The sequence below is a fragment of the Kwoniella europaea genome, chromosome 1 (assembly GCF_036810445.1).
Source record: "Kwoniella europaea PYCC6329 chromosome 1, complete sequence".
Classification (NCBI taxonomy): domain Eukaryota; kingdom Fungi; phylum Basidiomycota; class Tremellomycetes; order Tremellales; family Cryptococcaceae; genus Kwoniella; species Kwoniella europaea.
Genome location: NC_089487.1, coordinates 13710453 through 13731160, shown reverse-complemented (window position 1 = coordinate 13731160; position 20708 = coordinate 13710453). Strand labels below are relative to the sequence as shown.

General features: G+C 44.3%; 7 protein-coding genes across 7 annotated transcripts; 5 read left to right on the top strand and 2 right to left on the bottom strand.

The window, feature by feature from the left end:
• Positions 1–2810: 2810 nt before the first annotated feature.
• Positions 2811–4271, top strand: V865_005239 (uncharacterized protein; the record flags this gene model as incomplete). The annotated part of the gene is made up of 2 exons (XM_066229012.1): positions 2811–3053; positions 3120–4271. The coding sequence occupies 2 exons, from the start codon at positions 2811–2813 to the stop codon at positions 4269–4271; spliced, it is 1395 nt and encodes a 464-aa protein (XP_066085109.1).
• A 1825-nt stretch (positions 4272–6096) lies between these two features.
• On the top strand, positions 6097–8610 carry V865_005238 (uncharacterized protein; the record flags this gene model as incomplete). Its single annotated transcript, XM_066229011.1, has 15 exons — positions 6097–6200; positions 6282–6301; positions 6392–6456; positions 6534–6632; positions 6731–6805; positions 6895–7058; positions 7143–7200; positions 7267–7287; positions 7361–7384; positions 7456–7545; positions 7627–7731; positions 7806–7933; positions 8083–8252; positions 8360–8481; positions 8566–8610. 15 exons carry the CDS (start codon positions 6097–6099, stop codon positions 8608–8610), a joined length of 1290 nt encoding a protein of 429 aa, XP_066085108.1.
• A 594-nt stretch (positions 8611–9204) lies between these two features.
• V865_005237 (uncharacterized protein) lies at positions 9205–13147 on the bottom strand (the record flags this gene model as incomplete). The annotated part of the gene is made up of 10 exons (XM_066229010.1): positions 9205–9319; positions 9393–9652; positions 9739–10031; positions 10109–10281; positions 10355–10530; positions 10593–10856; positions 10930–11000; positions 11059–12638; positions 12712–12854; positions 12935–13147. 10 exons carry the CDS (start codon positions 13145–13147, stop codon positions 9205–9207), a joined length of 3288 nt encoding a protein of 1095 aa, XP_066085107.1.
• Positions 13148–13595: 448 nt separating this feature from the next.
• Positions 13596–15751, top strand: V865_005236 (serine/threonine-protein kinase SSN3; the record flags this gene model as incomplete). The annotated part of the gene is made up of 10 exons (XM_066229009.1): positions 13596–13678; positions 13754–13794; positions 13851–14188; positions 14260–14364; positions 14459–14771; positions 14897–15046; positions 15137–15197; positions 15272–15439; positions 15501–15581; positions 15643–15751. 10 exons carry the CDS (start codon positions 13596–13598, stop codon positions 15749–15751), a joined length of 1449 nt encoding a protein of 482 aa, XP_066085106.1.
• Positions 15752–16837: 1086 nt separating this feature from the next.
• On the top strand, positions 16838–17373 carry V865_005235 (uncharacterized protein; the record flags this gene model as incomplete). Its single annotated transcript, XM_066229008.1, has 3 exons — positions 16838–16973; positions 17079–17196; positions 17253–17373. 3 exons carry the CDS (start codon positions 16838–16840, stop codon positions 17371–17373), a joined length of 375 nt encoding a protein of 124 aa, XP_066085105.1.
• Positions 17374–18090: 717 nt separating this feature from the next.
• On the top strand, positions 18091–19509 carry V865_005234 (uncharacterized protein; the record flags this gene model as incomplete). The annotated part of the gene is made up of 5 exons (XM_066229007.1): positions 18091–18159; positions 18224–18457; positions 18527–18580; positions 18736–19020; positions 19168–19509. 5 exons carry the CDS (start codon positions 18091–18093, stop codon positions 19507–19509), a joined length of 984 nt encoding a protein of 327 aa, XP_066085104.1.
• Positions 19510–19938: 429 nt separating this feature from the next.
• V865_005233 (uncharacterized protein) lies at positions 19939–20693 on the bottom strand (the record flags this gene model as incomplete). Its single annotated transcript, XM_066229006.1, has 2 exons — positions 19939–20219; positions 20357–20693. 2 exons carry the CDS (start codon positions 20691–20693, stop codon positions 19939–19941), a joined length of 618 nt encoding a protein of 205 aa, XP_066085103.1.
• Between the last annotated feature and the right edge of the window lie 15 nt (positions 20694–20708).

The following is a 20708-nucleotide window of genomic DNA, read 5'->3' as shown; positions in this document are numbered from 1 at the left end:
CGAGTGAGTTTATCGATATGATTCCCACATTTGGAATGACAAAAGACACTATACTGAGACATGAGGCTGATTTAGCGTCTGTCACTTCGACCATCTAGTAGATATTCTAGACCGTCAGAGAAGAGTGAGTAACGCTTCCTAGTCATGTCCTGTCTTGATTTGGTCATGTTGTTTGGGAACATCTTGATACCTACTCCGAACCTCTATCTCTTTGTCACATACGACCCACGACCCCAGTCTCATATCATGGCTTGAAGATAGTTTAGATTGTGCCTTATCTACCTTTCTTCTCAAAGAACCATGTCATCAAACTAGCGCGAAGTGACCGATTAGATCCTTGTACGTCCAAGGACGATGATGTGATCCGCGTCGATCTTTTTTCTTTTCCGTCTTTTCGAGAATATTGCCCAATTGCGTAAGACGTCGATCGTTAAATGAAAGTCATTTTATCTCCCTTCTTCTCTCCACATTCCTCGGACCGTCCTGAAAACCTTATTTCTCACCCCTCTTGCTCCCACTTTACGTGTTCAATTAATCCTTATACTGCTGCTGCTATTGCTGCTGCTACGGGGTTTGATGAAGGGACTAAACTTTATCGCTGTATGGCGATCTTTCTCAACCAAACCATACCATCTTGTCAAACGCGCAGCTCTATGTGTGACGGGAAGCTAAGCTTTCATATACCCATATTTGTCATTTGTGGAGCAGATGAGTGGTTTTGGTTTTGTTAGATCTGGAATCTTGTTTGTTGGCGCTCTGGGAATGGGAATGGAATCCGCGATCTCGATTAGGTTGGCCAAGAACAGGAAAGCTAGGTCGTGTTGGAAGATTGGAAGAAACCACACTAATCTTGCTAAATTGCCTTGCCTTTTCTTATGAACCACTTTATTTCCGTTGGACTCTTTTCAGTTTCATCATCAGCCTCGGAGTCGGACCTCAAGTCTGTGCAAAAACTCGAACTTACCATTCTTTTTTCTCATCCTAGTAGACGATAAGTTTCTGGGAACCCCGCATTACGAATTACGCGTTAGGTTGAAACCCGTAGCCGTAATCCGATTCTTGCGAGTCCCTTTTGTTCGACTTTGGCTGCCCCGTACGGTACTCGTATTCGTACTCTTGGATCGAGACACCCGGTTCATCCGAGAACCCAGATTCAAGAATCCGATCGAATACTACCATCAAGGTGAGCTGAGTTTTGAGTTTTGCTCTAGTACTACTACTATTTTCTCTTTTTTCTTTTGGAACGCTGGGCATATCTCTCCGAGATATAGCCACTTTTTGGCTTGCTTGAAAGGATAAAACTATACGCTCTCTCGTTACGATTATATCATCCGTCAGGGTCTTTAATCCATTTCACCGTAGTTTGCGGCCTCGCTTGAATTTTGGTTCCTTTTCCAAAAGTGATATGTCACCTATATGGCGCGTATGTGCCAAAATATATCGAAAACCCACCCATGCGATGTAACGCCGAGCGTGACATGGTTATGGGAAGTTAGAACTCGCCTTAACTGTAAATTCACCAAATCCTCCTTTTCACTCATGCTCTCTCCTTAGATTTTGACGTTATTTTGGGTGCTTCTTGACCTTATCAGGATCATCAGGGACGTGCGGCCATGCAAAGCAACTGCATGCCGCTCTCCGTGATAGTTCACAATTTCACTTTAGCACCAAGGTTGATTTTCTAATAGTCGGTTTTCTTATTTTTCGTTTGGAGGGGTTTACTTGGTACAGGTTTATGGGACGTGACGTGACATGTTATCGAGAGAAATCCTTAATCTCTTCACCTCATGGGTGGATGGTCACCCTCTTCACCCTTCACAACCTTTGGCGTTGCACGCTGTTCTTCCTATCCGACTAAACCTCAATCACGCTTGACTTGATCTGTGAACGTAAAAAGGTGCACTCAAATCAATGGAGTTGCTCAGTTTACCTTTAAAGATCAAGCTATTCTTTTGACCCGCCCCACCTCTTACTCTTGTTGAATTGTAGCTTCTTGCTTGTCATTTTCACCTTTGATTTTAGATTTGATGACTTCAGCGTAGTTCATCCATTCCCAACCCATCCCATCCTCATCTAGAAATACGGCGTTACACGGTGTCTCGGTTCGCCTCTTGTAAAGAACTGATTTCTTTCTTTCAAACTGTCTCTTCACTCGCTTGATATACTCTCGCTTTTCTGTGTCTCTCTCAACGAACGAACGAACGAACATTCAACTCACGCATCTTTTGGTTCTTTTGCATCTTCACCATCACTTATACGACCCTCAACACAACCAACCAATCAACCTGCCTTCTCTCGTCTCATCATCAACTCGAAACTGCCCAACTCAATCGGTCAATTGTTTCACATACGCCTTATCCCAAAATAACTGAATTGATTCATTCTTTACTGGTTCGCCCGGTCATTTCGTCATCAAACCAACGTGGGATTATCATTCTAATACCGCCTGGACCAATAACTGCCTACCACTCACGACCATAACAACTCGACCTCTGACGGGCCTCATTGAAATCGTTACCGATATCCTGTACCTACCCAATTGGACATATAAACCTCACTCAATCTCCCCTTCCCTTGACGATCTCATCCCTCACACTCGTCTCACTTGGTATTTGACCCGACACATCAACGATTTCACATTTATCCCCCGAGCAGGTCTCACTTTTTCGTTCCTCTCTACTGTCTCTAGTAATAAAGCGCATCTGCCGATACGCTAGTCACCACTTCTAGATCTACCTGAAACCTTTTTTGATTCATTTCCTTATTCTTTAATCTTTTCACCTTTCATCACCTCCGCTCATACAATCAAGATGCCCCCCACTGCTGCTGTCAAATCTGCTCGATCTTCCATATATGGTTGGACCAAGAAGAGATCGGTATCACCATCCTCTTCTTCGCAGCAATCTACCTCTCAGCCAAAAGCCAAGATGACTCAACAGCCTCAGCATCACTATTCGCAACCTGCTATGCCAGCTCCTAGAAGGCCGGAGGAAAGCCCATATTTTGAGGAGGATTACAGTGATGAGATCATTGCTTACATGCACTCTATGGACGTGAGTACTATCACCTTCAATCCTAACACAAAGTGAAGAGATTCTGATAAAGCCCAACCTCAATAGAACTCTACCCTTGCCTCTTCCGAATTTATGGACATGCAACCTGAACTCCAATGGTTCATGCGACCTTACCTCATTGATTTCCTCATTGAAGTTCACCAACAGTTCCGTCTCCGTCCCGAAGTCCTCTACCTCGCCATGAACATTGTCGACCGATACGTATCGAAGCGTGTGGTCTACAAGAAGCACTATCAGCTTGTTGGTTGTGCCGCTCTCTGGATAGCGGCCAAGTTTGAGGATGGAAAGGACAAGGTACCACTCGTTAGGGAATTAGCCGAGATGTGTTGTAAAGCCTACGACGAAAGTGCTTTCATCCAAATGGAAGGTCACGTCCTCTCAACTATCGGATGGAACATCGGTCACCCCTCTGCTGAAGCTTGGTTAAGGATCAACACCACCGGTCACAACTATGAAGATCCCAAAGTACAGAACATGGCCAGATTCCTAATGGAAATAACCCTCTTCCACCGTGAATTTGTTGGTATCCAATCTTCCCTCGTCGCCTCTGGTGCACTCATGCTCGCTCGATTCATCTGTGGTAAAGCTCGAAAACCAGTAGCTCGACATGATAACGTCGCTGTTCGAATCGCCCTCGCTATCGATAAACACTTTGCCGAGAAATTAGAAAATGTATCTGAAATTGTCATCAGGAAATACGCTCCTACCTATTACGGACGATGTTCCACCATCTGTCGAGAATGGTACTTATCAGGTAGAAGATTTGTTTATAACCCTGAAGCACCTGCTACTCCCGTCTCCACCAACCTCCCTACTCCTGGACTTGCACCTTCCGGATCAGGTGGATGGCCATCGAAACGAGGTTCATGGGCCACTGGTTCACCTGGTGGATCCATCTCCTGCGCTTCGTCTGAAGCGGGTGATGACGCTCCTCTCACACCGATCACACCTGTTCATTCGCACAACATCGATCCATTCTCTGTCGCCTCCAAGGAAAATATCGCACCTGCTGTATATGGCTCGAACCCCTCCGCGAGCATATCGAAAGATTCAGTATCAAGTGTCAACGTCAGTGTCACAACGACGGCTAAACCATTACCCCAGCCACCTGTTTACACCCGTCCGGCTCTACATGCTTTACCGCCTGTGGGAGATTTGTCGTTACCGAATCGATCGATGAGACGACTCAGCAATTGATCTTTAGATCTTCCAACTTGACTTTGACGACGATAACGATGATGACCTTTCCTTTCCTTTCCGGCATAATCTGGCATTTATACCTATTTCGTATTTGCATATAACCCACAAGAGACAACATATATCAATCTATTGCATATTCACCCAATCCAACCAATCAATCAATCACACATATACACCATCATACATATACATACCACCAATTCAAGAGATCGAGACACTTAGAGAGACAGGCAGATGGAAAAAGTTTATACGACATATACACATATATCTTTAGTAATCTTTCTTTTTTCTTGACTCTTGGTTTTCGGTTTTATAGATATTTCCATATTATTTGTTGAGTATCATATAACATATATCATACATTATATATTACCATTATCATATCGTAGCTACAGTATTATTATTTTATGTTGATCGTAGACTTACTCTCAGTACTACTTATGATGACGATATGCGACGACCACATTATGGGTCAAAATCTATGACAAAATCATTACTCTGGTATCATCTGCATTACACTAAGTTTGCGATCATGACTGATTGAGTGATGCAAGCACCATGTAATCAACGCACATCCCACTATGGTTACACGATGGAAAGGTACATTCGATAGAGCGATAAAAAAGACAGTCGCGTTTAGGGTATCTCATTTTTTTACCCTTTTTCTTTGGTCTGTCTGGCGGTTAAGAACGGACTGTACGTACTCAGCCAGACCAAGCCACTTGCACAAAGCCTTTCCACACTTTGTTCTGTGATCTGATCTGGATTGATCGAACTTGATTTTGATCCGAAGAAGATATGGTGGGAATCGAATATATGTACGTACATACAGTGGGCAGTAGATACAAAGTGATTCCGGGATGAGATGGGATACTGTACGTAGTAGCAAAACCGTTACACGGATGGATGAGGAGTCCTTGTACCTTGGACCGCACGGGCAGGGGTGAGAATGGCTAGCCTGGATCCTGAGAATTCGGACTCTGCGGAGAAGGACAGTCAGGAATGGGATGGGATCTATCTTATTCTTTTCCTATAGAACAGGACACTCGTAGATGACTACTTCGTAGCGAACAAGGCACTCCCAATGCAGGCCACCTCAAGCTGCGATTCATTGAATCCTACCAAAATTCAACTTGATAAGATATTTCGTTTCACATCGTCGATGGGCATATACTGTACTCCTGTATATACACTGAACCAGTCTCAACAATATAACAACCATCGCATCTTCTGCGATTTGCGATGGAACTTGTTCTCCATGTCACAAAAGAACATCGGTACTGCATATGGATTGGAATCAATTATAAGATTACTCGTAGTATAATGGGTTGTTTAACATGGTAGTGAGAATACGAGACCAGTTCGCTTCGGTCGAGGTGACCTTGCACTTGGTCTGATCTCGGTTAGATGGCAAAGAGCGAGAACCATCGACACGACGAGTATGACATACATGTCCGATACCATCATGATAAGATAACCTATTTGGTCATCACTTCGACCCCCATGAGCCATCGCATGGCTTGAGCATGCAAGTCACGGCATAGATGTGACTACTGACTACACTGTGGTGACGAGGACATGTTAAGCGTCGAGTAGATGCATTCACCTATCATCTATGGGATTCCAGTCCGATATGCTCCGGGCGGAAATGCCGGAGTTATCCTCTAGAATTAACGAGTCGACCAATCGCACTCTGCACTCTACTGGCCCCGCATAACCCCACTTGACCACTAACTCACCACCTACTACGTACATCTCACCTCTTGCATTCATTGCATATCATCCATTCATCCACCTAAAACGTTGTAGCAAACCACCCAAAATGCTCACTCAATCCTCTCGAATCCTCCTCGCCAGATCATCTGCACCAAGATCATTGCCAGTTGCAAGAGCAGCGGTGTCAACCTGGGCCAATGTTCCTGCTGGGTGAGTCATCTCGATGTCGTTCGATTGCCCATCAATCTTAGAAGAGAAGCTGATGATATCTCGCTTTTATTACTCTATCAGTCCACCTGATCCTATTCTCGGTGCGTCCTTTCCTTCTTGTGTCATCAGACCTGCGATCGATCTACCGGATTTTAATGCTGATACTAATGATCTCCGTGCGATGTAAATAGGTGTAACTGAAAAGTTCAAGGCCGATAAATCACCAAAGAAGATCAACCTCGGTGTCGGAGCTTATGTAGGTTGTCTTCCCTTTTACTGCTGACGTGTAGATCGGAGTCCGAACGGCTGCTGACTGAAAGTATAATCCCGTAGCGAGATGGTCAAGGTAAACCATATATTCTTCCTACCGTTAAAAAAGCAGAGAAGATCCTCTCGGATGCTATGCAAGATAAAGAGTATCTCCCTATTACCGTACGTTTTACCTTTCTGCATCACCAGCTGCATCGTACCTCCTACCCCCAGGGCTGCGCCGAGCGGAGCTGACTGAGTTCTTCGTATGATGTATATAGGGTTTAGCAGACTTCACGAAGCTCGCTGCTGAGTTGGCTTATGGAAAAGACTCGAAACCCATTGTAGAGAAACGAGTGAGTACTGACCAACTTCTCTTTGGATTTTCAATCTCAGAATACGATGTACATGACACAAGCTGATATGACAATGATGTACCGTTTAGCTCGCCATCACCCAATCTATCTCTGGTACAGGTGCTCTCCGAATTGGTACTGCGTTCCTTGCTAGACATTACCCAGGAGCCAAGACCATCTACCTACCTACTCCTACATGGGGTAACCACATACCTATCTCCAAGGACTCAGGTCTCGAAGTCAAGCAATACAAGTGAGCTAGCCACTGGCTTTCACCTCCTGCTTTTACCTGAAAAAAAATCAGTCTAAATAGCTAATGTGCAACGACTTTATATAGGTACTTTAACAAGGAGACTGTAGGACTTGACTTTGAGGGCATGAAAGCTGATATCAAGGTGAGCTGGCGTCTCCTTGCGAATCTTGTTTTTGATGTATGCTAATGACAGAATCTCTGTTGATAGGCTGCGCCAGAAGGTTCGATTGTGGGTCAGGTTTCCCTTATATTGATCGCATCGTGGATTATTTCAGCTGATTATTATTCGTCACTGCACTCAGATCCTTCTCCATGCTTGTGCTCACGTGAGTAGCTGGTTTCATTCGTGCACAGTGGTCTGTTCTGACGCATAAGCTGACTGCTATGTTATTCTCAGAACCCTACCGGTATCGATCCAACCGAAGCTCAATGGAAAGAACTCTCCGATATCGTCAAGGAGAAGAAACACTTCCCATTCTTCGACATGGTGAGTTTCCATTCCATTCTTCTCTTTTTGCTAGGTTTTCTAGAAGAAGGAAATGTGCTGATGATGTGCATGTGTCATTAGGCCTACCAAGGTTTCGCTTCCGGTGATATCCTCAAGGACGCTTTCGCTGTTCGATACTTCATTGAACAAGGTCATCAACTCCTTCTTTGTCAATCATTCGCCAAGGTGGGTCTTCATCGCTTTCCCAGCTGGCTCTATATAGAGTTTACTGTAAGCTGATGGTCTATGGTGTGATATAGAACATGGGTCTTTACGGTGAACGAGTTGGGGCTATTTCATTCGTCTGTGAATCACCCGAGGAGAAAGCTAGAGTGGATTCCCAATTGAAGATCCTTATTAGACCTTTATACTCTAACCCTCCAGTCCAGTGAGTATGGGTAATCTTATTCGTCGCTACTTCCATCCTACTACAATTTTCATTGTTTTCATCCTACGTACCAAGCGAACTTTGAGATTTTCTTATATAAACAAGTCAATTGAAAGGACACTTACTGATGATTCACTCTACTCTCATAGCGGTGCACGACTGGTCAGCACGATCCTCTCATCCCCTGAACTTACTCAAGAATGGCTCGTCGAAGTCAAAGGTATGGCCGACAGAATTATCGAGATGAGGGAGAGATTGTACAACAAGCTCGTCGAGTTGAACACTCCTGGCGAATGGGGTCATATTAAATCACAAATTGGTATGTGTCAACGTCTCACACACTTTTGCACTATAATTACATCCATCCAAATGCGATAAGACATTCAGATAGGTGACTGATTTCTGTGAGATCTGATATTTGAATAGGAATGTTCTCCTTCACTGGACTAAAAGCTGAACAAGTAGATGCCCTGGCTGAAAAAGCTTCGATCTACCTTACGAGAGACGGTAGGATTTCAATGGCAGGTTTGAACAGTAACAATGTTGATGTGAGTGTTGCCAGCACCAACATGTGATATCGTGAATGTTATGATGATATATGCTGATGATGTTTAATTGGAATGTTTCAATAGTACTTTGCTGAATCAGTTTCGAAAGCTGTTAAAGGTGAACTTTGAGTTTACATCAGGGATCATGAAGATAACAGATGAAAGATGGAAGAAAAATAGAAAGTTATAAAGACCAAAACCAAAAACCCCCTTATGTATGATTTCTATGGTTACACTTGGTACCAACTCGTACGTATGCTTGGAATTTGGATATAAATGATTATGCATATCATATCATATCGTTCAGGTATCAATTGGGGGAATCTAAAAATCCAGGAAGGAATACAATGTCTCATTGAAATGTGTTCGAGCTGATGATATACTCAGTATCTTACCCTATCATGACTCGTATAGTTTATACGGTATTTTATTGATCTTTGCTGACTGATCTGATTCCATTGTATTTGAATTGATTTGGACTGATGAGTTTATTCATTCATATCGTTGAAAACCCACAAATACCAAATTAACATATGTCTTATGACCAAACTACTTGTACAGTATAACCATATAATCATATAACCATAATTCGATACGATAATCAAATCAAGAACGGGGACAACAAGCGAAAAGCAAAAGAAGAATGTCCAAGAGATCAATCATAGATCAAGAGTCGTCCGATTCATACCCATATCATACCAATTATCACCATATAAATCCATTCTATTTGATATATTGAGCAGCAACATCCACGCAAACCTGTAAGAAAGTACCCAGACATCCTTGAGGTGTGGTCGACGATATGGTTTGTCTAGCAGCTTCAGTTAAGAGGTTGATACTATTCAATTGACAAATCAGATTAGCGATCATTCGGTAATTTCAATAGTCTTGATCTTGTTCTTTAAACTCACTCTGCTTTACCATATATCTTTCTGATTTCAATATCCGTCCCATTCAAATTCGCTGGATATCCCCAAATCGTCTCTTGACTTATCCCAATATCGACTATAACCTTCGATTTGATAGAGGGTAAAACCATTGTTACACTAGCTATCAAACTGTTGGTCTCATGTTGGAGTTTGTATAAGATTGGATGTCGGAAATTGACATAATGTAATTCTGCACGGAGACGTTGTGAGACGGACCATAACTGACCAACTGTCTGGACGAGCTACAAAAGTGCCACAAGACAACGAAAGTGTTAGATATTGACTGGACGGTCAATCTTCCTGTATCATTAGGAAAGCCTAGACTTACAGAAGATAAATTGTCAAAACTATCCGCTTTTACACCTTCCCTCAAAGCGATCTTGAGCATCTCGAACAAACCCTCCGTAGGACTCTGTGACGAACTTCCCTTAAGGATCGGACCACCTTTCCTCTGTCTTACTTTATCATGAAGATATTCCAATTGAGCAGATCTTAAATTCGCTATATAATCTTTACACTGGAACGATAGAGAAATCTCATTATCGAATTCCAATTCAAGCAAGTTGGGTGATATCTTGGTAGGTCGCCAGAGGTGTATATGTTGGAGAGAGTTGTATTCTTCTGTATATACCATAATCGATAAAGAACGGCATATCAGTGAAGATACCATAACATTGTTGAGCGAGATACACACTCGCCTTTTAATCTAATCGCATCAGATCTGGTGAATTGATCACACTGCGATTTAGCATGTTGAATAGCCGTCACGCAATCTCTCTTGGTGTCAGTCAACTCCTCTAACTTGTTTGTCAAAGCTGTTAACTTCGCAGTTGACTCTTCGAGCTCAGAGCTGAAGACGTTGATTTGGGCCCTATGAATTCAACAACCATAATCACCATAAGCTTTCGATTTCTTGTGCTGAGTTACTATGACCATTCACTCACCCTTGCTCTGTTATACCTTCTTTCAACGCCACCAACTCTTGTTGATCACATGCTGCTATCTCAGCTACGATCTCTCTTTCTTTCTCCAATTCAGCTTGTAACGCAGCTTGTCTAGCTTTCAAACCGGGTAAGATCGATTCCGTCTGTTCTTGCAACACAGTGAGTCGATCGTTATCCTATCAATCCACACAGGCCGTTCAGCAGCTGTCTTACTTAAGAGATTTTAACAGTAGCTCACGTCTTGCATATCCTGTAACATCCCTTCAACATCAGGTTTGATAGTCTGCATCAACTGTGACTTCCAATCATACCACCTCTCTTTAGCTTTCAATTGAGTGTTAGTCTTGAATGACTTGAAAGCCAATTCGAATAGCTGTTTATCCTCATCTGAGGCTGAAAGATACTCCTGAATCACTGGCGGAGAATCTTCGTCGCATCTAGCTTCACATTGATCAAGTTCAGTTTGTCCATTTCGAATATCCTCTCGAAGTTTGTTGGCGGCCTACAATCAAATCCAAACCCACTTAGCAGTGGTCATTCATATATGAGACGCCAATTGATGTAAGGTCACTCACCCATGTGTACATATTCAAGAAGATCGAATTGACTTGAGCTTCAGCATATTCATGTAAAGCAAATTCCCGATCTAAATCCACGAGATGTTAGCGTCTCGTACTAGCAATGCTATGCAAAGGGAAGCTTACCTCCTCCAGAATATGACTGGCCCAAGATACCTTTCGCAACACTACTCCTCCTTCTGTTCAGTCCTGGAAGACCCTCCATAAACTGCACCCCCGCCATTTCGAGGAATGAGGCCAATGAGATAGTCTGAGGTTGTTCCCACTCTGGTTCCAGTGCTTCCTCTTCCACTGCTTGAGGCTCAGGTTCGGGCTCGGGCTCAGGCTCAGGTTCGGGATCAGCGACTCTGACCAAGCTATGTCGACTGGTTGCTGGACTTCGAGCGATTCGCATCGGGGTCCCCAGAGAGGCTCTGGGTGCACCGAGAGATAATCTCGAAACACCCAAAGAAGTCCTAGGAGCAGGTTGGGATACGGGCGTACCACCAAATACCTCTTTCACTTGAGAATCGAGCTTATTCTTCTTAGCACTTTCTGATACAGCTTCTGGGCTATCTTCCCTTGATCGTCTCTTCCTGGCGCTTGAAGGAGCCGAAGCGAAACTTAGACGTTTAGCAACTTCCCTAGCAGCTTGCATTCCAGCTTTCTTAGGTGTGGTAGACTTGGTTGGACTAGGTGAAGGTGCAAATACATTTCGTTTCTGTGTGGAAGCAGCTGACTTCTGGGCGGAAGATACGGTAGGTCGAGCAAAAGAGGGTGTACTTGACATTGGGCGTGTGTTCGTAGGTAATGGTCTGGCGGGTGAGACAGTAGGATAGGAAGGGTTTGCAGCAGGTGCTGGTGAAGGTGGAGGAAAGTTGATGATACCACCTTGAGCAACAGTCATATCCATACCGTCATCTTCGGCGTCTTGAACCTGGGGAGGAATGATAGAATGATTGAAAGTGAAAGTCATTGTCTTTTCTCTTCCTTCCTCGTTACTAAATGAATCGCCACCTGAACTGATTGTGTCATCAGGACCGATTATACCGCCAAAAGCAACGGTCTCTTCCATCTCCTTCTCGATCTCTCCTTCAATAGCATCACCAGGTCTGAAGTTCTGAGCTGACGATCCTTCCGGAACAGGGAACGAATAACCGATTGAATTTCGATTGGACATGGCACCTTCAGGAGCTTTGGGTGGTAACATTCCACCAACGGCTATGGTGAAATCCATAGTCTTTTCTTCGTCTGCTGATCGATTCGATATATCAGCTTCCTCAGTAACGTCCGAGTCCATCGTCGTATTCGCCGCCATGGAGCTTCTTCGGACAATTCCTCCATATATATTCTGCGTAATATCCATATCCATTTCTTCTTCTTCTTCGTCACTTTGGTCATCTGCAGCTGAGAGTCCTTCATTACTGGGACCACCAAGAGAGAAATTTCCCCTTTGACCATTGAATTGACGTCCCATCTCTACCACACCATTATCTTCTGAGCCAGAATCAGACTGTTCTTCAATTTCCATCGATTCTTCCCCCTGAGTCTCTCCTTCTCCTTGAAATACTGATGGAGTGAAGACGTTGAGATTGGCAACAGATCCAATATTCTGGATTGACGATCGACGTGAGTGAGTGGATAAGGAAGATCGTGGTCCACCAAGACTGGATGAAGCAGGAGGAGCGAAGTTGGCTTTGCGAGAGGGCTCGGGATTATCGAACATCCTGTGTAGCAATATTCGATCCACGATCAGCTATCCAGCCCATGTATTGAGTCTGTGTCGAACATGAGACTTACCTGACATGAGCGTTGGGAGCAAAACTGACTCGTCTGGATAATGATTGCGAAGCACCGAAATTGATCGTATGGGCGTATTGCTGTGTGTCATCCCCGTCATCCGTCGGTGCTGGGAGTGGTTTCAGAATCGATTTCCTGGGTTGCTACGTATGATGTATCAGCTGGGATCTGTGCTTAGGTGCATATATAACGTGAGAAGCCATGACAGTTTGAATCTACATACAGCATGTCTCCTGGCCTTCCGCCTAGGACTCAAGTCATCGTCCCCTTTTCCCACCTGGAAGCGAGTTTCCCCACCAGTATCTGCAGACGCCTTCTGCTTCTGTATCTTAAACTCTCTGTTGGTGACTGGCAGAGTGACATTGTCTAGGTTCAGATTGTGTTCAGCGAGTGACACGGACTTGCGTGGTCTAGGTGATTTAGATGCGAGAGACATGGTGAGGATGGGTGAAGGGGTGGAAGTGTAGAGGGTGAAGTGTCGGACCTGAATTGGGGCGAGATATGCCTGATCACTCTTTTGCTGAGGATGCTCCCTCTTGCTAGTGGTGGTGATTGATCTGATGGTTGCGAATTATATGGTGAGTATGTATTGTATGTTATATGTTTAATGAATGTGAATGCTGATATTGAGTGTTGATGTTTGTTTGTTTGGTTTGGGATCCCGTCCTCAGCAAGGTGACCGTGGGAAAACTGACAGACTGACGACGCCAAAGTCAGTCGCCTTTTGCAGTCTGACACATGGTTCGCACGTGGTTTCCTTCGCTCATCGTTCTCCAGTACGTGCATGCTGGGTCATGCAGAGGTCATTCAGCAACCTCTCTTATGTATCCATGTTGTACTCGTGACTCACCGGCACTCAGACAGACGACAGCTACACGATCAACATGGCTGCAGCTATGGCCTCGGGCTCAGCTATGCTGGATCCCATGCACTACTATCGTGCAAAGAGAGACAGGGAACGGAGGACGTGAGTAGCATCTCTATATTTTCATATGTAACGACGGGAAGTTTGGGCACAGCTGACAGAATCTTACATCGTTAGTGTGCTGAAGACGTATAAGATATTAGGATTCATCTCATCAGGTATGTAAGCTAATACCTTCTGAGTATTCACGTATCTGATAGGGACTCGACAATAGGTACATATGGAAGGGTATACAAAGCAGTATTATTACCTTCGCCATCCTCTTCATCCAATACCAAATCCAGCAGTACCAACAAATCAACATTACCTTCATCTGCCAGAGCGGCATTGTCCATACCCAAAGATAAACTACCTTCACCTACTACATCGACATCTTCCTATTCCAATACACCGATACTAGATCCCCTGAATAATCCAGAATTATGTATGAGACCTGGCGATTTACCTGCGAAAGAGGGGGATGTATTTGCGATCAAAAAATTCAAACCTGATAAAGAAGGGGATGTTTTGACGTATGCGGGTATAAGTCAATCTGGTGCAAGAGAAATTATGGTGAGTGAGCACTCAGCACCATTGATCAATTTACCGTTGTTTAGTGTTTAAGCTAAAAACGTTCCGTGCAGCTGAATAGAGAGCTCAATCATCGTAATCTGACCGCCCTGAGGGAAGTCATATTAGAAGATAAAGCTATTTATATGGTATTCGAATATGCCGAGCATGATTTCCTGGTGAGTAAATAACCTGTCTTCCTATATATAACCTTCCCCTTGTCCCTATGGTTTGGTCTACATAACCAAATGGCTGATTTGACTTACTTAATAGCAAATAATCCATCATCATTCCCAAACTACCCGAACACCCATCCCATCCCCAACTCTCCGTCGCTTACTGCACCAACTCCTATGCGGCGTCCATTTTCTCCACTCGAATTTCGTTTTGCATCGTGATCTGAAACCTGCCAATATACTGGTAAACTCTGCTGGCGTAGTAAAGATTGGTGATCTAGGTTTGGCGAGATTATGGCATAAGCCTTTAGCTCAAGGTGGTCTATTTGGGGGCGATAAGGTTGTGGTGACGATTTGGTATAGAGCGCCAGAGTTGATTCTGGGTGCTAAGCATTATACCGCTGCTGTTGGTGAGTAATCTTGCCCTCAACACAGACAAGGCTCATCCATCGGCCTGTCCCTCCATATCTCCACTCTCCGACTGAGGGACTCTTAATCTTGCGAAAGATTTGTCAAGCTAACGTATTTTTCATAGATCTATGGGCAATTGGATGTATCTACGCGGAATTACTTGCCCTTCGACCGATATTTAAAGGTGACGAAGCGAAAATGGATGGTAAGAAGCAATTACCATTCCAGAGAGATCAGATGGGGAAGATATGTGAGGTACTGGGTCCGGTCAAAGGTCAGTCCAGATACCTCTCATCGCACTCGCCTTACCCATTCTTCGCGAACTCTGATGGGATGCAGCTGATACCAATCTGGGATGTTATAGCTGACCAGTGGCCAGGTATTGTGCATATGCCAGAATATAAAACGTATCTATCGTCTGGACCGTAAGTGATCATGATCCCCTTCATCGTCACCATCTTGTACCTGTAATTGGCACCTGACTGTTGGTTTGCTATAGCTACCCTAATCCCAATCCCCTTCCGACATGGTATCAACATCGATCATCGTCTTCCCAAGGGTACGATCTCCTGACGAGGTTGTTCGAGTGGGATCCAGCTAGGAGGTTAACAGCTAGAGAAGCGTTGGCTCATCCTTGGTTTCAGGAAGAAGGTGGTGTAGCTGCAAAGTGAGTTATGTCCTATTGCGACATAAGATACACCTCACTAACAGCTCATTTCGATTTGTAGAAGTGTCTTCGAAGGAAGTACAATCACGTATCCAACTCGAAGAGTGACACATGAAGATAATGGTGATGCTAAGATGGGATCGTAAGTCATCATCAATCCCTACACTTGTCAAAATTCTCTATTGATCAGGGTTGCAATCTAGTCTACCCCCTTCAATGGCTCAACCTCGATTACCATCAAGTAGCAATTTCCGACCTGCCAGTGCGAATTTGACTGCTCAACAGCCTGCGAGGAAGAAAACTAGAATGTAGAGTTGAAAAGGGAACATTTACCTAGAAAGAAGGAGATGTCATAGCTGTAGCATTACGAAGAATGACGGAATATCAGTTCGCTGTGTCTTGTGTTGTATTATGGTATGTAGCTTGTAACATTACTTCTCCTCATTTATTGGTTCATTTTGCTTGGTACTGACATCACTGGATGATCTGTCACGAATCTGTGACCTGCTATATGTGAATATGATCGTGAAGATGTACTGATTCCTGCAGTGCTTATCCCTGTCACCGTGTTACCTTTAGCATCCTGACCTGAAACACCAATATTTCAGAGCCGAGGACGTAGATCCTTTGTGCTCAAAGAGAAGCGAGCAGATACTCCGCTACATCGTTTCGAAATGAATCCTGTATGTCCAACCATCCACATAGGATATATAACAGAGGCTGCACCGCAAAGAAATATCGACTATGGGCACAAATTTCTGGTTTGTTGTCTTGCAATAACTCAAACCACCTTTTGATTACGATGCCGGTAATCAGGAACAGTAAATCCCAGTCAAGTATTCAATCCACGACCAACGTCAGATCTTGTCAATGTCCTCATTATACTCACCTGAGCGAACGGAGATGCAAGTCTGCCTTGAAAGGTTTAGCCGGGTGCAAAGATTGTGTAAGTCGAGCTATAACACTACTCTCGTTGTCATTGACATGATATAATCCCTTACAGGAGAAGAAAAGATAAAGAGATTGACATTTGAATATTCTCGACCTTTTAGCTGACAATCCTATCGTTTGGGATGTTCTTCTCGGTGTACAGAGTACTTTGGCCGTATTGACCAAACTTAAACAAGGCCACCATTACCAATCATATTTCCAATTATGGCGAACCCGGTTCATCGGTTGAAAGGGCCACATTCGAGATATACAAAGATGGAGTTTTCAAAAAAAGTTCCAATTACTCGCTTAGTGATTTTTACGTTGGCTACGACGATGGTCTGACGGAGGACGCCTTTAAGAACTGGTCAGTGCTTGTACCGTCTCTCCTGGTATTGTGTGGCCGAGGCAAACCTTCTATTCAACTGTACTGATCGTGAAGTCGGATACAGGTGGTGGCGAGGAATGATGGAAGCAGTGATAGAAGCTTTAGGAAAGACAGCTGTCAACATCGCGGAAACAGATGCTACTCCTGACACTGTCTTACAGATGCTTACAGGCAGAAAAGCCAAGAAGATCCCTGGCGCTAACGCAGACGATCTATGTGAGTTCCATTCCGCGATCTGTACATTGAATGGGATGTTCGATAAGTAAAAGTTGATTGATTTGATCCTCTTGTCTTGTGGATATGCACCGCACATTGATCTAGTTAAATATACGAAGAAAGCAAATTTCACACCTATAATTCTAGGAGGCGCTGGCCTGGTAGCAGGGCCTGTTTATCAGGTTGTGAAGTATGCAGAAGGTGATAATAAAGACACTGCCGTGTAAGTTCCATTCACGAAAATGCGTGTTTCTGACACTGACGAACCTTCTTGTGTAGGGCAACGTATATGATAATTTATGACAGACAATGGGTCGAACACTCTGCCACGGTCTGGGAGATTGCTGAATCTGGGTTAAATGATCTGTATTTCTTGGAGGATGAGGGATCGGTTCCATAGGCTTGCTATAGAGGAGTGGAAGTTCAGCACCCAGCACTTCGCACTATATGTTGAGGAAAAGCATGCGGGTATAGGTGAATCGCGAGTTGCCAGTCTGCACTTCATTGGCTCGCAAGTCATTTCCGCTCCATGTGTGCACTGTGGAAGATAACATTCCTCTTTCACTCCACAGCCTTGTCGGTCTCAGTGTCATGGCAGAACGTCGCAACTTTAATAACCTTAGCCTATAGATCTGTGAGGATTGACTTCCCCTTACACGCTTGTTCCTGATTGATTTGCCAAGGGCTCCTCGCCCCATGGATTCATGCACCCTTACTAGATGAATGGAATAGTTTTGCCTTAAAATCAAATCTGGCACCTATGGATTCGTAAGAAACTGCACCAATCCGATCAGATCCACTCCACCCATCAATGGTCAGTACATCTCCAATCAGAGTCCCAACCTGATCTTTCAGCTAAGATACCCTCGAGTCATTCTCTCCGCATTACTGCTCATGCAGGTTGAAAAATGCAGAAAAAGATCCATCCATCCCTCCACACGCTATCTGATGCCACTTGATCGATTCCGCCACTAACTTAGATGTTGCTTTCGGTTGACACTCCCCAATTTAGCCGACCCAGCTTCATCTTCCTTCCAACCACCCCTTGGCTCATCTCCAATTCCTCTACTTCCCCTCATCTCTTTAGAAGCACCGTGCGGAGCAGTAGGTACTCAAGATGGAAGCATCCTCATCCAATAGACAAGATCTTATACGTAATGCGGTACTATTCCTGAACGATCCAAAGGTATGCTAAACAATCCCCCTCGCGCACCCTCCTCTGGGTTCATTTCTGATCTTGTTATGAATAGGTCCAATCGTCCTCTTTGACATCCCGAATCCAATTCCTCGAATCTAAGGGACTGGACGAATCGGAGATCCAACAAGCCTTGTCACAAGCTTCGCGATCGATATATAGCTCTGCGGCGTACAGTGACAATGGACCTGAAAGGCCAAGAGATCCTTCGCCTAGATATGGATATGGGTATTCACAGGGTGTCATGCACCCTCCTGAACCGCCAAAACGAGATTGGAGGGATTTATTCGTAAGTCAGCGAGTGATATAATTGAGATTGAGATGGTGGATTGTCAGGAGTTGACATGGGATGAAATAGATAATGGCTGTTATCTCTGGTGGAGTAGTTTATGGATTATCGGTATTAGCCAAGGTAAGTCAAAAGTTTCTGGACATGTCTTTCTATCTTTCATCAACTAGAACTACCTCGTTATACCATGTGCGATATATTCTACAAGAGCGCGAAGATGTCTGCTAGTTGGGATAAGTGCATAGGTAATAGCTGATTTTATCTTACTTATGATATAGAAATACCTTCTCCCCCATCTCAAACCCCCTTCAACAACCACCTTCCAATCGACCTCTCAATCCCTCACTGACTCGTACGATGAAGCGTCCAAACTCCTCACCGACCTCACCGAGCAGACGGGGAAATTGCAATCGTCCATTGAAGAAGATAAGGAGAGGGTGAATAATGTGATCGAACAGGTGGAATTGGCTATGAGCAGCGTGAAGAGTAATGAAGAGAAATGGACAGAAGAATTGAGAGATATAAGGAGTGAGGTTGAGAATGTCAGGGAGCTTGTACCGAAGGTGAGTTGCTGGTTCTATCTTCTTAAATGAGGCTACATACTGCGGCGATGATCTCTCATAATGAAGGAAGGGGAAAAATTATATATCTGCTGTTGTTCTTCTTTATTGCTGTCAAAAAGTCATGCTAATCTCCATCATACTACACAGTTGATAGAGAAACATTCCTCATCACAATCCTCAGCTCTCACAGACCTTCAGAACGAACTTCGCTCTCTCAAAACTCTTTTAATCGCCCGACAGGGTCAAGGTCAAGCACAGCCTGCTGGATCTTCTTCACCTAGTCCTTCCAACTCGGGGGTCAGTTCAACGACGGCAGCTGCGAATGCGCTGTTAACGCCCAGAGGGAAAGGTATACCAGCTTGGCAATTGCCTGCTGCTAATCCTTCGCCAACGGGGAGTGGGAGCTCGACGCCCTTGAATGGGAGTAGGGAATTAGATGGGGAGGGGAAAGGGAAGGGCAAAGAGGAGGTGAAAGAGGATGGTGTGTGATGATTGGGTTGATACATTGACACATCTATACAGGCGTATGAGGACAGCGGGTCATCTTGGAGGATTCATGAGTTCTTCTTGGGAGCTCAAGATTATGTCGAGCTTGAGGAGAGGTGATGGTCCACATAATAATCGTTTTGTATTACTATATATATCTATACATACAGATTTTCGAGCTTTACTTAATTTGATGTTATGATATGTACTAGACTGATGAGGCGATGGTAGAGTGGGCAAAACTACTATACCAGGACACCATGATACCACCGCCTTGCCCATCGGAATGGCAATGCAGTAGATACTCGTATGAGTCTGCCAGTCTACAGATCACGTCGATCGGTCCTTATCGTCTTAGAGAAGTCCACAATACATCCCTACTCGGAAGTTACACTCATCTGATCAATTGTCTTAGAGAACCTGACCGAACATCTAATCTTCTCCTTCAGCTTCATTGAAACTTAACATCCCCTTCTTAGCCTTCTTCTTCTTCTTCTTCTCATCCCCTTTATCATTCACTGTCTTCACATCTTTCTGCTGCTTTTCTTCTGCTTCGTCATTACCCACCAATTTCCTCTTATTGGTATTGCTATTTGATTTGGGTATTATAGATTTCGACCTGTCTTTGGAACGTGATGAAGGATTGCTAGAGTCTTGATTCGTATTCTGTTTGGCTTTGATTGGGGGTGGTGGTGGTGATGTTTCGCCTTTGGCTATTTTATAACATCAAATTATCAGCTTGAATGATCATAACTCCACCACAACGAACGTAGTATAGTTTACTCGACACCTCTTTCGTCTCATAGTGTTCCAATTGAGCGTAAGTCAAGTTGTTGGGATCAGAACTCACCTGCCCTCCTTAACCTTTTCACCTCCTCTTCATCCAAATGTCTACCTTCTTTCAAAACAACGACCTGCGGTCCATCATCCCCACCTCCACCAAACGTTTCTCCCCATTCATCTTCCTCTTCCTCGTCTTCGGGAGCTTGTTCATTGTCACTCCCCTCAGCCCATTTACCTTCTTTAGGTCGGGAAGGTATAGCCTCTCTTCCTGTCCCGTCGCGTGATCCAGACGGAGGCGGTGATGGAGGTTTAGGCTGACCGAAGTTCTGTAGGAATTTAGGTGTGTTGGCTACGTAGGAGAGACCAGAGGAGTATTGGTGTTTTGTGAGTTGGCGAGGTGGCATCGTACAATTCAATTT